At 35.1% G+C, this 16,115-nt stretch overlaps 3 protein-coding genes and 1 pseudogene across 3 annotated transcripts; 2 read left to right on the forward strand and 2 right to left on the reverse strand.

Annotated features, from left to right (window-relative positions):
- The first annotated feature begins 221 nt into the window (after positions 1 to 221).
- On the forward strand, positions 222 to 2,339 carry LOC143623594 (eukaryotic initiation factor 4A-3 pseudogene; annotated as a pseudogene).
- Positions 2,340 to 2,459: 120 nt separating this feature from the next.
- Positions 2,460 to 4,697, reverse strand: LOC143623595 (polyadenylate-binding protein 2-like). The gene is made up of 13 exons (XM_077094458.1): positions 4,688 to 4,697; positions 4,496 to 4,581; positions 4,197 to 4,379; positions 4,092 to 4,136; positions 3,952 to 4,013; positions 3,764 to 3,878; positions 3,577 to 3,684; positions 3,430 to 3,491; positions 3,238 to 3,352; positions 3,080 to 3,159; positions 2,917 to 2,995; positions 2,737 to 2,828; positions 2,460 to 2,613 (listed from the first exon to the last, which is right to left on the reverse strand). Exons 1-13 carry the CDS (start codon positions 4,695 to 4,697, stop codon positions 2,460 to 2,462), a joined length of 1,191 nt encoding a protein of 396 aa, XP_076950573.1.
- Positions 4,698 to 5,781: 1,084 nt separating this feature from the next.
- LOC143623635 (uncharacterized) lies at positions 5,782 to 12,525 on the forward strand. The gene is made up of 23 exons (XM_077094487.1): positions 5,782 to 5,941; positions 6,490 to 7,126; positions 7,194 to 7,318; positions 7,652 to 7,746; positions 7,851 to 8,048; positions 8,278 to 8,368; positions 8,505 to 8,699; positions 8,834 to 8,904; positions 9,013 to 9,207; positions 9,284 to 9,325; positions 9,405 to 9,512; positions 9,596 to 9,685; positions 9,816 to 9,891; positions 9,970 to 10,066; positions 10,261 to 10,330; positions 10,629 to 10,805; positions 10,894 to 11,016; positions 11,102 to 11,185; positions 11,314 to 11,498; positions 11,635 to 11,773; positions 11,867 to 11,926; positions 12,059 to 12,130; positions 12,222 to 12,525. The coding sequence occupies exons 2-23, from the start codon at positions 6,558 to 6,560 to the stop codon at positions 12,327 to 12,329; spliced, it is 2,970 nt and encodes a 989-aa protein (XP_076950602.1). The 5' UTR covers positions 5,782 to 5,941; positions 6,490 to 6,557; the 3' UTR covers positions 12,330 to 12,525.
- A 225-nt stretch (positions 12,526 to 12,750) lies between these two features.
- On the reverse strand, positions 12,751 to 15,857 carry LOC143623581 (uncharacterized). The gene is made up of 2 exons (XM_077094451.1): positions 15,083 to 15,857; positions 12,751 to 13,299 (listed from the first exon to the last, which is right to left on the reverse strand). Exons 1-2 carry the CDS (start codon positions 15,825 to 15,827, stop codon positions 12,785 to 12,787), a joined length of 1,260 nt encoding a protein of 419 aa, XP_076950566.1. The 5' UTR covers positions 15,828 to 15,857; the 3' UTR covers positions 12,751 to 12,784.
- Positions 15,858 to 16,115: the final 258 nt, after the last annotated feature.

A 16,115-nucleotide genomic window follows, 5' to 3' on the forward strand; every position in this document is an offset into this window, starting at 1 on the left:
GCTTTAAAACCCTGTTTTCTATGTGATAGTAGTGGACGGTCTAAGCAACCGAGTATTCTAATTTATAAAGATTTTGGAGGGGCAAATGACAATCCTACCCTCATAATAAAACAAACCCAACACACAACCTAAAGCTCGCTGGAGGCTTCACTTGTTTCAAACCGGAACCCTAACCAATCTCCGTCCAATGGCGGGAACGTCAGTAATCCCGACGGAACACGATGGTGGACGACGAGAAGCTGGTGTTCGAGACGTCACAAGGCGTGGAGCCAATCATGGCATTCAACCAGATGGGAATCAAGGACGACTTACTCCGTGGAATCTACCAGCACGGCTTCGAGAAACCTTCCGCAATCCAACAGAGAGCCGTACGCCCAATCATTGAAGGCCGTGACGTCATCGCTCAGGCTCAGTCCGGTACCGGTAAAACCTCCATGATTGCGCTTACTGTTTGCCAGATTGTTGACACCTCCTCCAGAGAGTATGTTTTTGTTATTCAATTATGTATTTTATTTTATTCTATTAATTTGAAATGAAGCCCTAGCTTTGTGTTTTAGGGTTTAAAGACTAGCGAGTAATCGGATTGGGATTTTAAACTCAATTTATTAGCGAAGTACAAACTATATCGGAACCTAATCTTTGGTAATGGTTCGGCTTTATTGGGTTTTAATTTTAAACAATTCAGTTTCGGTTTTTGACGACAAAACAAAAAATGTAAAGTTGGTTCATAGTTTAACTTAAAACCATCAATACCGAACCGCATACACTTTTTGCATAAATTGTTTTTTTTACTTCGAAAACTATAGCTATATAATACTCAAATTAAAGATAATAAAATGCTTATTTTTATGATGCCATTTATTTTAAAAAAATATTAACGTATGAAAAAGTTATGACTAAAAATCGTGGGGGTAGTTGGGTTAAAAGTGAAAATAAAATAATATATAAGTAAAAGATTAAGGACCAATATTGTAACTTTAAGGGATGAAAATTGTAATTATTTTGAAGAAATATCAAATACACATGAGATTTAATGTAACAATGACGTTTTTGCCCCTAGTTAATGTTGTACCTCATGCATTAAATGTTGTAAATTACTTAAAATAAGCGTCTTAATTTGCCCATTAGTGGTATGTTATATAGTGTGTGTATATATATATATATATATATATATATTACGCACACATATAATATAATAATATTAATCCCAAAACACACCCAGCGGCAAAAACCCATCGCGCTCCCTGTTGCTCTTCTTATCGAGGGGGAGGTTGGGGGGGGGGGGGTTCCTCTTCTTTGGCGCCCTAAATCACACGGATTGCCGCCCCATTACACATTGCCTAAGATTTTCTTCCAATATGAAGCAATTGATACACACACTGACACACACACAAAATTATACAAAATTTTATATATATTTTTCAAACTTATTAATCGGTTTGGATTAATAAGTATAATTATTCAAATACATCAAAGATTGTGACCGAAATTTGAACGATATCGATCAATACTGAGTGATTTTGACCGATTACTGATTTTAGGGGCCCTGGTTAGTTGAGATCTAATCTGCAGCCCAGCGATTAGCAAATAATCGGTGATAAATTGGCGCCTAGAACCGATTTTGACAACACTGCTCTAAACCACTTATTCTACTTTCTTTGACACTGACTTATGAGTTTTATTTTATCTAAGATTTGTTTAATTATGACGTGCTTAGTTTTGAATGGCTAGATGATGTTAGCACTTTACTGACAAATGTGATTACTTGTTCTTCTTTGTTTTTATAGTTGTGTTAATCAATTTGCTATCTACAGGGTTCAAGCTTTGATTTTATCACCTACAAGAGAGCTTGCAGCTCAAACAGAGAAGCAAATACTGGCCATTGGTGATTTCATCAGCATACAAGCCCATGCATGCATTGGTGGAAAAAGCGTCGGGGAGGACATTAGAAAGTTAGAAAATGGAGTTCATGTTGTTTCTGGAACCCCCGGAAGAGTCTGTGACATGATTAAGAGAAGAACATTGAGAACTAGAGCCATTAAATTACTAATTCTTGTGCGTTTTGTATTTCTTCTTTGACTTCTAAAACCAGTATTCGTACTTGTACCTCTAAATTCTACAACTTTAGGTTTTGATGTAATCTGTTAAATAATGTATGTGCTCTTATATTTCAATAGGACGAATCTGATGAAATGTTGAGTCGAGGCTTTAAGGATCAAATTTATGATGTTTATCGATACCTTCCACCAGAGCTTCAGGTGATCTGCATTTCTTTCTCTTTTCAGTTTCTAGAAGTAGTCATGTTTATAGGAAATGATGGAAGCTGTTGCATGGCATGAATGCATCATTACTTATGTTCTATGTGATATTTGGGGGGGGAGGCACTTAGTTCAAAAGGAGGAGTGGGATGGGAATGGGAAAGACATGAAACATGTGTTTTTTTAGCATTACCTTTGCATTTATGTTGCCTGGTTTATATAAGCACATGCTATATATACGTGTGTATAAGATATGTAAGGCTGGTTTTTTGTAGTGCTTCCACTCATCTCAGATCCAGCAAGTGCAAGAGCTTTACTGTAGGCACTACTGTCGGTAAAATCTATGAAAGCAACCCTGAAAACACAGATTAATTTATTAAAAAGACTCTTAAAAAACACAGATTTTAACTGTATTAAATAATAATAATAATAATAATAATAATAATAATAATAATAATAATAATAATAAAGGGCCTACCCTTTAGGACTTCCAGATTCAAAATCTTTAGGAATAAAGATTCTTGAAATCTCTCCACATTGCTTAAAATGCTCCTCAAGGCTACTCTTAATCTGTGGAATATTCCAAAAAAGATTTTAAATAATAATTAAAAAAACGTATAACTAAGAGACTTGGGAAATTATGAAATGTAAAACATACACTGTCAAAGCCATCTTCAGTACCAAATCCCTTTACAAATACAGTTGATACCTGAGACTCTCCACTCTTCTTCTCATTGCTACATTGTAAAATGTAAAATACAATCATCAATTCAGATATTGATTTCTATCGTATGTTAAAACTTAGAGGGAAGCATTGTTACCTGTTAGATGGATCCCTTTTCTTTGCTAAATCAAGCTTCACCGCACGCTCGAGTAATAATTCTCCATTGAGTTTAAGGGCCTGCAAGTAGAATAACACCAGTTAGTTAGAACAAATAAATACACAGTAATTTAATTAGGAAAAAAGTATCAAATGAACCTTTTGAACTGCTTCAGGGGAGGCAAAGTCAACATGTCCAAACCCTGCAAATCTACCATCTTTCTTGGCAAACCGGACCTCAACTACTTCAGCAGTATCTTTGAAGAAATCAACTCTGCGGGGCAGCAAGTCGTCAGAACTGGTCAAGCACGATAAAGTTGTAAACGTTATAAATAAATAAGATGCACATACATGTGGCTTTCTTCAACAGAGTAACTTAGATTGCCTATAAACAAAGTTTTGGAGTCTGATGGCTGCAAGATGTAAAATAACATTTATTAACAATGCAAGCATACACATTATACTATAAGAAAACATAAATGAACACAAAACACCAACCGCTAGATTTGCTGTTTCAAAAGTTTGTCCGTTAGATGGATCCTTTTTCTTTCCTAAATCAAGCTTCACCGCACGATCGAGTAATAATTCTCCGTTTAGTTTAAGGGCCTGAAAGTAGAATAATGCCGGTTGTTTAGAACAAAGAAATACATAGTTATTTTAGATGGGAAAAAAGTACCAAATGAACCTTTTGAGCTGCATCAGGGGAGGCGAAGTCAACATGTCCATAACCTGCAAGTCGACCATTTTTCTTGGCAAACCGGACCTCAACAACTTCAGCGGTATCTTTGAAAAAATCAACTCTGCATGATAACAAGTAGTTGAAACGATTAGACACGGCAAAGTTACAAAAATATATAAATAAGATGCACATACATATGGCTTTTTTCAATAGAGAAACTTAGATTGCCCATGAACAAAGTTTTGGACTCTGATGGCTGCCAAAAGTAACATAACAACAATTAGCACATACACGTTAAGAGAAAAGAAAACATATATGAGCAGAAAACACCAACCGCTTCCTTTGCTGATGGAGCATCAACCATTTCAGCATCAGTAGCCTGCATATAACTTAATTAAAACCAAATATTGTCAATATAATTAAACAAAAAAAACATTACATTTTTCTTAGCTTCATCATCCCCTTCAGAACCCTCTTCATCATCATCACTAGCATCTTCTGCGTTAGCAGCTGGTGTTACATCTGATTTCGCCTCGGGTGTAGGCTCCTGAACTTCATCTGATTCAGACTTGTCGTTCGAGTCGACTTCATTTTTTGCTGCAACATCACCATTCGGTTCCTCCTAAATAAAAGCAACACACTTAATGTATAAGCAAACTATAAACACAATGTTTAATTACTTCATCTATGCATTATTTTAGTCACAGATTGTTCATCACTTAATGATTTAGTAATTACCTTCTTCTCTTCTTCACCATTGACCGTCTTCTGCTTTTTAGTATCCTCTACTTGCTTCTCAACAACCTCTTCTACATCTCTTTTGGCTATAGCCCGTAAATCATTCAATTAAATTCGAGATCAGTATTCAGATTCATATATACAGAAACTAAGGGTGTGTTTATTGTTGAACCACAAAAAAAGAATACGAACAGAAAACCATATGTTTTACATCTAAAAAGTTTATAAAAAAATTATTTTTAAACGCAAAAAAACACATGTTTACATGGTCTTTTTCAGAGATTTTGCATATAAACATATGTAGAAGTCATTTTAGTTTTATAAAAAATTTAAATAGAGAAGATTAAAATACACCTTCTACTTGTGTTTTTAATAAGTGGTGAATAAATACTTTTGATCAAATGTTTCAGGTTCAAAAAAAAGTTTCGAGTTAGGTCATTTATAACCTAAAAATGAAACCAGAAATCAATTTATAATCGAACTCATTCCTTTTATTAAAAGTATATTTTACATAGGAAAGATGTATATCCTTTAGAAATAATAAGTATATGAAAGGATCAATAGTGTAATTTTCTTTAGTTACTAGTGAGAAAATCATTAATTTGATTATTTGTATAGAACTTGCATATAACTTGTTATTTTAAAGCTTAGCAGGTAGTCATAACATGTTACTAATGAACTCCTTGCATGATAAACTAGTTAATACATGAATGGTTAAATCAATACAATGAACAAAATTTATTCGACAAATTAGTTATTTGTGTTTTTTAAAGTTTTCATTAATGATGTTTTAGTCACATGATGAATAAGGTATAGACTAAGTAGTAGTTTTGTTGGTGATATCAGTATCATTTGTCCATTTTGGTAACCAATATTATTTGTAGATCAAATGAGAAATAATAATGTACATTGATGCAAAATTAAGATGTACAGAGTACACGCTTGACCAAGACGATCGCGACTTCATTACTAAGGAACTCTTTCAATAGTTAAGGGGGTTCAAAGGGGACACCACCCCTTGGTGGGTTCGAGACAACATGTTGTTAGTGAGGGTGGTTTTAATTGCAACCAAAACGAAATTATAAAGACTAAAAAGATAGAATGTAAATTATTAGACTAAAATAACTTATTTAAACAAACCATATGAATAAAAATAAACTGAATTAGTCCAGAAAACACCCGGTACTTAGCGGGATTTCACAGTTTGGACATAATATCCAAAGACCCATGTAGGCGCCACAAGCCCACAATCCAATACACAAACGTCTGTCTTCCTTACCTTACAACCAAACACCAATCTTGTTGTTTTTAGGTTACAAACCAAACCCATCAATCAATCAATTTAACCCGGATCCCGTTATCTTTCTACGACAACCCACTTTCGTATTTCAGTTCAAGATTATTATTTTCGCTGCTGCATAGATTAATGAATTGAATGAATTAAAGGTTTGTGCTTTTTCTGTCCAGTTATCACTATTATTATTATTATTTCATGTTCTTTATTTACCCTCTTTTCTTTTGGGATGTCAATGTCACAATCTAAATAAAGTTGTTGATTTTGTGACGACTTTTGAATATATATTGTGGGTACATGCAAATTTGACGTGGGTTGTTACTACTTTCTCAATTTGATGATGATGATGATGATGATGATGATGTGTTATTGTGATTGTTTCTTGCAACTAAAGCACCTATTTTTATGATTTTAAGCTAAGATATAAGCTTAATTGACCTCCATAACTCATGTTTGCAATTTTCTTGGATTAAAAAGGTTAAATTTTTAATGTTAATGATTGTGTTTTGAAACTGTTTATTTGGTTAGTTAACTTTAGTTCACAATAATCAGCTTTTAATGCTTAGACAAACAATTGACTTTGATCATTTGAAGGTCAATTGACTAGGTCACACCAGCCTTTAATGTTTGGTCATTTAAAATATTCATAGCATGTGTACCTAGATGACTTTTAATTTTGGATTTTCTACTATTCAGGAAGCAGTAAAGGTCAATAAGGCGACACTCATTTTATTCACATTTGTCTATACAAACTGTGAAGAGGCTATAATGAATTTAATGAGATTAAAGTGCAAGGATAAAAGATGGGACATCATGTGTCAACCATGCAAGTATTTAATCGGTTTAAATCATCCTAAACAAACTTCTCGTCGTGCCTTAACCCGTTACACTGCCGAAACAAATCGTTTTCCCGGGAATAATGTTTTTACAAGATATCTATCGAGTTCTTCAAATTTGTCGGGCGCTAACTCTACAAGATTTCTTGTGGGGTCATATGCAAATTCTAGTGGTGCTTTTAGGTTTTATAGCTCGGAGGGTGATGGAAGAAATGCAAGTGAAAATAAACATGTGCCGTTAAAAAATGTTTCGGAAATTGATAAGGGTGTTATCGGTAAAGGAAATGTGAAGGAGGGTGTGAATCAGCGTGATGCACATGCTTGTTTAGGAGAGCAAGATCAGAAGGAATGGCTTCTTAATGAGAAACTGGCTATTGAAAGTAAAAGAAAAGGGTCGCCTTTTTTAACCAAAAAGCAAAGATTCAAAAACGAGTATGTAAGGAGGATTATTCCATGGGAGAAACAAACGGTTTCATGGGATACGTTCCCTTACTATGTTCAGTAAGTATATAGTTTTACTTTTGTTTTAATGTATTTGTTTGCTTGATGCTAATTTATTCTTTTGCAGTGAACATTCCAAGAATCTTCTAGTGGAATGTACGGCTTCTCATTTGAAAAACAAGTCGTTTGCTACTACATACGGTTCACGCTTAGATTCTTCAAGTGGGAGAATCTTGCTTCAGAGTGTACCAGGTATGTATAGACAATTGATTCCAATCACCTACATTGAAAGAATTTGTGTAGGTTATTTTCATCCAAGGGTCAAATGTGGATTGCAAGAGTCAAGCGAGTTGACGGTCATCCATAGTCGTTTTGTTAAGAAAAGTTAGATCTTTGTTGAGTTGCAGTTTTTCGTGATCAATTCTAATGCATTACTTGTTTATGTACTTCTAAAAAGTGAACAAAATCGAGCCGACGGGTCAAGTTTTTGCAGTCATATTTAATACATTGGATGCTTATATGATTATAGAATATTAACAAAACTTCTTTTTTGTGTGTGCGCGCGTGACTGATTTGATGTTGCAGGCACTGAGCTTTATCGGGAGAGATTCATCAGAGCACTTGCACGAGATTTACAAGTTCCCCTATTGATTCTTGACAGCAGTGTTCTTGCTCCTTATGTAAGTTAACACAATGTTTGGCTTTTAGCTGTTCCAAGAACCATACAGTCATCTTTTATCCTAATTTGTTCTCAAATTCTTAACTTGATGGTTAATTGTTGCAGGATTTTGGTGAAGATGAGAACGGATCAGAGGGAGAATCAGCTGAAGAAGTTAGTTCTGAATCAGAAATTGAGGACGAAGCAAGCAATGAGGAAGAGTGGACTAGCAGTGGTGAGTCAAAATCAGATGATGAAGATGTTGAGGCTCGGGCCGAAGCAGCCCTAAAGAAGCTTACTGGAAATCTTGAAGGCTTTGCAAAGGTTTTTTTTTTATTTATTTATCTTTTTTAGGCTTTTTGGTCATTTTATCTTGACTTAACAGAAAAATTAACAGAAGTTGATGTTAATACCCAAACTCGTGACAAAATTAAAACCAAGAATCCCAAACATGCAACTTTGTAAACCTGTTACGTTGCCTAAATCACAGGGACCATCTGTGTAATTAACTCTTTAGCTTATTTTAGTAACTTAGCATTTTAACTTGTAACAGAACATCACGGTTGTTAGGGAGATTTCTTCTGAATCTTCAAAGCAGGAGGATGCTGAGTCTTCTGAGGAAGCAAAAGAGCCATTAAAGAAAGGTATAATTCATTTTTTCGAATCCATGCAGCCCAAATGTTTTATTCAGTTATTTATTCGAAATACATGTTTTTTTATTTATAAATGCTTCTGTGAGATAATAGTAACGTCTAGTGATATTTTATATACTTTAATCAGGGGACCGTGTCAAGTATGTTGGGCCTTCTGTCCGTGTGGAGGAAGATAACAGGGGCATAGACACTGGCCAACGTGGGGAGGTTTATGAAATTGAAGGAGAATCAGTTGCGGTTATTTTAGATGGTGCAGAAACTAAGACAGACGATGCGAAAGATAATGAGCAATCTGACACGCCACCAATATACTGGCTTTATAGTAAATCTTTATTTAACTTTGTAGCTGATATTTTCATAATCATTTTGCAACATGTTTAACTAAGAAGCATAAAATGAGTCAAGAGTTTCTTATTTTGTTTATTGTGTTGATGACAAATAATTGTTTATCTGCAGTGAAGCATGTGGAGCGTGATTTAGATACTGAAGCTGAAGACTGTTATATTGCAATGGAGGCGTTATCTGAGGTTACATAAGCACTTTAATATTTCCTATCATTTTAACAGTTTCAAAAGTCAAAAATACTATAAGCTTTAATATTTAATTTGTTACTTTTTTTTGAACTATGATGGCAGGTTTTGTCGTCTGTGCAACCACTTGTTGTGTATTTCCCAGACTCGTCTTTGTGGTTGTCACGGGCTGTTTCCAGTTCGAACCGCAAAGAATTTGTGAATAAACTTCAAGAAATGTTTGACAAGATAACGGGGCCTGTTGTTTTAATTTGTGGGCAAAACAAAGCTGCAACTGGATCAAAAGAAAAGGAGAAATTTGTAAGTTTGAATATGCATTTTTTTATTCTCTTATTAAAACATTTTGGTAATCTTATTTCGTTTTCTATTTTGTCAGCAGACTATAGTTCTTCCAAATCTGGGCCGCCTTGCGAAACTGGTATAACAACCCCTCCAATAAAAAAAAAGAGAATTAATAATTTTTTAGTTGCAATGAATACTTATAGTTTTTACTGCAGCCTCTTTCTTTGAAGCGACTTACTGAGGGACTAAAGCCCACAAGAAGGTCAGAGGACAATGATATTCACAAAATATTCACTAACGTTATGTGTCTACATCCTCCAAAGGTACATATTACAATCTTCACAAAAAAAATTATTTATTAGATGTGCAGTTAACTTTCAGTGATCTTTATTTGTCTTTTGTTCAGGAGGATGATTCCCTTAGAGTATTTAATAAACAAATTGAAGAAGACAGACGGATTGTTATAACACGAAGTAATATTAATGAATTGCAAAAGGTATAAATAATTATTAGTGCTTAAGCTAGTCAGTTAATATATACTTTAGCTGCTTGGATGAAGCTGTAATTTTCTTTTATAATACCATAGTTTCATCAATGCATTACTCACTTTTTATTATATTTTTTAGGTTCTTGAGGAAAATGAGCTAACTTGTGTGGACCTCTTGCATGTAAATACTGATGGAGTGATACTGACAGCCAAGAGTAAGATCAATTATTTATTTTTTTTTTATTTTCTATTATTTATTAATGTTCACACTAAAATATGTTTTGAATTTGCAGAAGCTGAGAATGTTATTGGGTGGGCTAAAAATCATTACTTATCAACTTGTGAATTTCCTTCCGTCAAGTCAGATAGATTGAATTTGCCCCGGGAAAGGTAATTAATATATTTGATTAACCAACAGTCAGTTTGCTAAGTGGTTTGTTTCATCTATTTTCACCATCTTATTTTGCGTGTCGTGTCCCATTCCATGACGTGTGACCACACAATCGAGTTCACTGCCTCGTTTGGTAAGCGGTTTGTTCATCTATATGCATTATGTTTAAGCTGTCACTGTTTTCAATTTGTAGCCTTGAAGTTGCAATTTTGAGATTAACCGAGCAGGAATCAATATCCAAGAAGCCAACACAGAACCTGAAGGTTTGTTTCTTTTTTTTAGTGGTAGCAATGTCAATACAATTATTTATGAACGGGTCATTATGGGTTAAGTTATATAAAACGTATAGTAATATTAAAAAAAAAAAGGTAACAGGTCAAACGGGCTAAATTTTGATCAGAATGTATAATATATTTTTTGTAATTATATTTGATGCAGTAATTGCTTATAAAACAATTGAGGCAAAAAGTGTTTTGGGTCAATCTGAACCAACATGTTTTGACCCACACACACTGACCCGTTCCTTCAATGCAATCTGTAAACATGTGTTACTTGTGGCAGAATCTTGCTAAGGATGAATACGAAACCAACTTCATTTCAGCAGTCGTTCCACCCGGTGAAATCGGTATTAAATTTGATGATATTGGTGCTCTTGAAGATGTGAAGACAGCATTACATGAATTAGCCATTCTTCCGATGAAAAGACCCGAGCTTTTCTCACATGGGAATCTATTGCGGGTACTTTTGTCTTTTTAGGGTTTTTCTTTTTCCGATGGGCAAGTTGGTCATTTTACAGTATTTGCAACTAAGTAAAACCTCTTGTCAGCCTTGCAAAGGAATACTGCTTTTTGGGCCACCTGGAACCGGGAAAACACTTCTTGCAAAGGCACTTGCAACCGAAGCCGGGGCTAATTTTATCAGCATAACCGGATCCACACTTACATCTAAGGTACTTTAAACTTTACATGTATAAATCATTAATTGTTTTAGAATTATTCAAAATAATTTATTGATTTTGTTGCTCACTTGTGCAGTGGTTTGGTGATGCTGAAAAACTTACAAAGGCCTTGTTCTCATTTGCCAGCAAATTGGCACCCGTAATCGTGTTTGTTGATGAGGTGAGTTACTTTTAATGTTGATAACGTTATGAGCCCTATTGTTTTTAACAGATGTTTAAACAATTATGATTTCGATACTTTTAGATTTAAATCTCAGTTATTCACAGTTTAGTTGAATATATAAACAGGTTGACAGTTTATTGGGTGCCCGTGGTGGTGGATTTGAACATGAAGCTACGAGACGAATGAGAAACGAGTTTATGGCAGCATGGGATGGATTGAGGTCAAAAGATAGTCAAAGGATTCTCATTCTTGGTGCCACAAACCGACCTTTTGATCTTGATGATGCCGTGATCCGACGGTTGCCACGAAGGTAAGATGATATTAAAGAATGTTGCGTGTTTAATATTGGGTATAATTTCTACCTAGTGATCTTACTTTCAAAGTAAGCCCCTTTTAAGGGCCTGTGTTGTTAGTTTATAATCATGAAAGAGTCTTATTGGTTTTAGGATTTATGTGGACTTGCCGGATGCTGATAACCGTTTGAAGATACTGAAAATATTTCTTGCTAAAGAAAACACAGAACCTGATTTTGATATACGAGGTCTTGCTAATGCAACTGAAGGATATTCAGGGAGTGATTTGAAGGTAATCTTCTCGTTTACATGGTATTTGTCTAGAGGTTAAATGGCTTGATCAATGGCTTTATTACGCCTAGTTATTATCTATCTTTTTCTGCAGAATCTTTGTATTGCTGCAGCATATAGACCTGTTCAAGAACTTCTAGATGAAGAGAAAAAGGTAAACATCCTTCTGCCTTACTGACTTATGAATATTTGTTAAAAAGATTTTGTCTAGAACTTTGGATAACACGTTTTATTTATATCGGCACCCTGCTTGTAATGTACTAATGCATACGAGCTGTTTCTGTAGGGAAAGAAACAGGATACGTCTCCAGCATTAAGACCGCTTAACTTGGATGATTTCATTCAATCCAAAGCCAAGGCAAGACATTCTAGATCTTTCATTTGTTATATTTGCTTGCTATTTGTCTATAAAAAAAGTTGTTAATTTGTGACAAATGTTGAATGAATAGGTGGGGCCATCGGTTGCTTATGATGCTGCAAGCATGAATGAACTCAGGAAATGGAATGACCAATATGGAGAAGGCGGAAGCAGGAAAAAATCACCGTTCGGTTTTTGACGCTACCCGCATTGTTAAGATAGAAGATAAATGTAGGAAGTAATCTTAACAGCCACAAGCATTGTACTTGTAATTTTTTGGGAGAGTGGCTTCTGGGCATGTGTTCATCCCTCAAATCAACCGTGTTAGAATGATAGATATCAGCTGATAGCAATGTGTTCTTCAACAATTTTCCATTAATTTCAAAAGATATTATTTTTACCGTAAAAGACCTAGGGTCCGTAGCACTGTTCTAACCTATTTATGTTTGATTATACATTGTTGCCTTTTATGGGTGCTTCCGTCGGGCGCGATTGCATCAAATTTATGTTTATTCAATGCAGCAAAGCTATGCTTATTCATACAGTCGTCCGGTCCACTAAACCAGAGCAAGGTTGCTATTAACTATTAGGATAACTGTTTGTTGAGTGAACTCAAATGCAGAAACTATTATACAAATTACAGTTTATAACTGACTAACGAACGAGTCCGAGATTGAGGATCCCCCAAGAAGTCTGCGGCCACGATTTCTCTTTCGCTTTCATCACCAAAACTCTGCACCACGCGACCCACCCTTCCCACGACATTCTCTTATCCCACGGACTTCCCCATTCCAACAGCAGCCTAAGCCCTTGTTCTGCCTCCTTTTCCGCCTCATCAAACCGCCCTTGACTCAGATAAATCTGGCTCAAAACAACATGCGGCTCGCCCACAAACGGATTCTTCACCACACTCCTTTCCAGCACCTCTGCACATCCATCCAGCCCTCTCTTAGACACTTCACAAACACCTTCCCAATACAAATCCCTTGCCTTTATCTGATCCTCAGGGCTCAGAAGTTTAGTGCAGTATTCAAATATTGGTGGCACCACAAGCTCTAGATCTTCGTCTCGGTTACCCGTTTTGCCGTGTTTGATTGAGTATAGCTGTTCTTCTCTTACAATCAGTGTGTAAATTGCTGCCATTCTCGAAATGGAATTCATCCATAGACCTGCATTTGCCACAACATAATTAGTAAGAGGTATTATTAGTCAACTAGCTTTAGAGCCCGTGTAACACACGGGATGATCTAAATAATTAAGTTACAAATAACACGTTACATGTATATAGAAAATGAATTACATATATGCTTGTATCATTATACATAAATTGATTATATATATCACAAAATGATTTTTTTTTTTAAATGAACTTAATAAAAAAAACAATGCACGTGCAAAAACATACCCATGAACACTCCATCTATTGAAATTTATTCTCAGTTCATATATGTATAATTAAAAGAAATTTAGTTATGAACTAATTTCGGAGAATACTTCTCGTATAATAATAGCTTTGAGCTACACCACAAAAAAAATTGTTAAGTTTGAGAGGCTTCTCGATTTTGCCAGTTGACAAAAAAAAAATAACAAATTAACCCGTTCAATTTTGTGAATGTATGGATTCATTTGAACATAATTTTGTACGACATGCTTCACATACAACATTATGTTCATTATTCAAGGAAAAGTTAATGATGACACAAATGTTTCTAATTTGATACAAGTTGAAAGCATTGATATGCGTGGAGGTGGCATGTCGGAAATGTTTGTCATTTTTCTTAAATTTTAATAGTCATGAGAAAAATGCTCAATGTGCAAAATCCCGAATCTTTTGACTATTTCCAAAAATGTCATTAAAATAAATTCGAAAATCAATCACATTTAAAATTGTAACTTTCATTTATTACATTTTCAAGTCAAAACTTTAAACCCATAACAAGTATGACGATAAAACTATTTGCGTTCTCAAATTTTTAAAAAATATTCAGATTACCCATTTTTTAGCCGTAACAAATTTAAGCTAAATGTAGTTAACTTCTATCAAACAATATATTTACCAACTTTTAACCCGTAACAATTAAATTTAAGTTCCACAAAAAATCCGAATCAATCCTTGATAAAAAAAACCAAAGAAACTAAATATGATAAATTATATTATATTTTGAAAGTGATTACTATCCTTATAATTTAATACATATATGTATAGTTTACTAAATTAACCGAGAAAATAAATAGATAAATTTAAATCATATATTTATAATTTATAAATTTATATGACAGTGTACAAAAAACTAACAAATAAATGGATTTATTTTTAAAAAACGGATCAACTTTTAAGCATATATTTGTAACTTAATGATTAAATAAATTACTTCGTGTATTGAAAGCATATTATAGTTTTTTTATATTTACAATCTTTAACAATATACAGTATAATATGTTAATAAAAACATTTAAAATTAAATTTTTTCAATATTTAACAAACACGGTTTGTTGTTGATTTTTGAATTTCACCAAGCATGTTATGAAATATATTCTAACAATGTATAGTAGTATAATATGTAAATATTTATTTATATAAAAGTGTATAGATATAATATAAATAGAGTTTAAAGAAAAGTGAATAATTAATCATTTTATAGATTTAATATAAATGAATTGTAAAAAAATAGTGAATTATTATTAATCTATTACATATATAGTTTTGGAGGGAAAAATTGTGAGAATTATCCAAAAATTAACATGTGTACAATTATTTTACTTTATTAGAATAGATAGATAGATTATATATCCCTCTCTCCTGTAAAAGGGTAATTACACTTAACAATAAAATCACACGTGTACACCAAGTTAAGGGTAAAATAGTCGTTATATAAACTATTTTTAATTAAAATAAATCAAAATTTTGTCGATTTGTTTCTTAAATAAACGAACTTCCCATCAAAAAATTACCTGGTTTTCCATCCCCGGGCCATAGCCCGGTCGCCCACTCATTACCAGAAAACTTCAACAAGCCGTCCGAATTACCAAACAAGACGTCCTGAAAACTAAACAACTGATCACTAAAATCCGCAATCGTCAACAATAAAAACGTGGCGACCACTCGCCTCGAGAGCCTCACGTCTTCACCGGTCTTAATATGCTTCAACACGACACCGTCTTCGGGCAAAACCGCCCGCAACTTCCTCCTCCACTCTTCAAACTCATCACCTCTCGTTGCGTTAACCACCGAGGCTTCAGACTCCTTCACGTGCCTCACAAGCTCCGACTCCTCATACCGAAACAACAGGTCGTCGTGAATCAGCTGCTGACGTGGCACGACGCAGAAGAGGTGGATCAGCCGCTCGGCGTGCTGGCCGACGTGGCCTCGGATGACGTCACGGCCGGTGGAAGGGTCGAAGATGGCGAGGTTGACGTAGGAGTTGGAGTAGGCGGAGTGGAAGAGGCCGCAGAGGCGTACGGCGTCAGGTGCGTTCCATATGGTGAGGATGCGGTAGATGTCGGTGAGGTGGTCCAGGAAGCTGCCGTGCTTGTGCCAGCACTCGCCGGCGCCGGCGGACTTCAGGACGGAGATTAGGGAGGGGAGTCTGGCGTCGATGGTCTCAAGCTGGCCGCGGAGGAAGGGCCGTGCGGAGGATAGTAGGGTTTGGAGGTGGCTGGTGGTGGTTGGTGGTAGTTGGGAGGTTGAAGACGGCATCGTTTTGGACTTTTGTGAGTGAGTGACTGAGAAGAAGAATACAACGGCAAGTTGGTAACTGTGTATTGATGATAGGTTGCATGATAAATAATTTATATATTAGTTTTTGTGTGGCAGCCTGCACTCCAACCAGATTATTCTGTAAACATACTTGTGCTAACTTGCACTTTGGTTTGGATGTTTTCATGGAAACCATATCGTCGACTGTCAATGAACACCCGTTATGTTATCACACAAACATAACTCTCTGACGTAACATACTGTGAAACTAAAACACGGTTGGCTTGA

The sequence above is a fragment of the Bidens hawaiensis genome, unplaced genomic scaffold, assembly GCF_021521415.1.
Source record: "Bidens hawaiensis isolate Kalapana, Puna unplaced genomic scaffold, B.hawaiensis_p1.1 tig00003506_1, whole genome shotgun sequence".
Classification (NCBI taxonomy): Eukaryota; Viridiplantae; Streptophyta; class Magnoliopsida; order Asterales; family Asteraceae; genus Bidens; species Bidens hawaiensis.

Excerpts from the sequence above, each read along its gene's own strand:
- LOC143623595 (XM_077094458.1), bottom strand. Across the intron at positions 3,879-3,951 it reads TCTATTGAAAAAAGCCATAT|AGTTGATTTTTTCAAAGATA; the intron begins GTATGTGCATCT and ends GTTATCATGCAG. Across the intron at positions 3,492-3,576 it reads TTGAAACAGCAAATCTAGCG|CCATCAGACTCCAAAACTTT; the intron begins GTTGGTGTTTTG and ends TACATCTTGCAG.
- LOC143623635 (XM_077094487.1), top strand. The coding sequence starts at position 6,558 with ATGAATTTAATGAGATTAAAGTGCAAGGATAAAAGATGGGACATCATG. Across the intron at positions 9,326-9,404 it reads TGGGCCGCCTTGCGAAACTG|CCTCTTTCTTTGAAGCGACT; the intron begins GTATAACAACCC and ends TTTTTACTGCAG. Across the intron at positions 11,927-12,058 it reads TTCTAGATGAAGAGAAAAAG|GGAAAGAAACAGGATACGTC; the intron begins GTAAACATCCTT and ends CTGTTTCTGTAG.
- LOC143623581 (XM_077094451.1), bottom strand. The coding sequence starts at position 15,827 with ATGCCGTCTTCAACCTCCCAACTACCACCAACCACCACCAGCCACCTC. Across the intron at positions 13,300-15,082 it reads GCCCGGGGATGGAAAACCAG|GTCTATGGATGAATTCCATT; the intron begins GTAATTTTTTGA and ends TGGCAAATGCAG.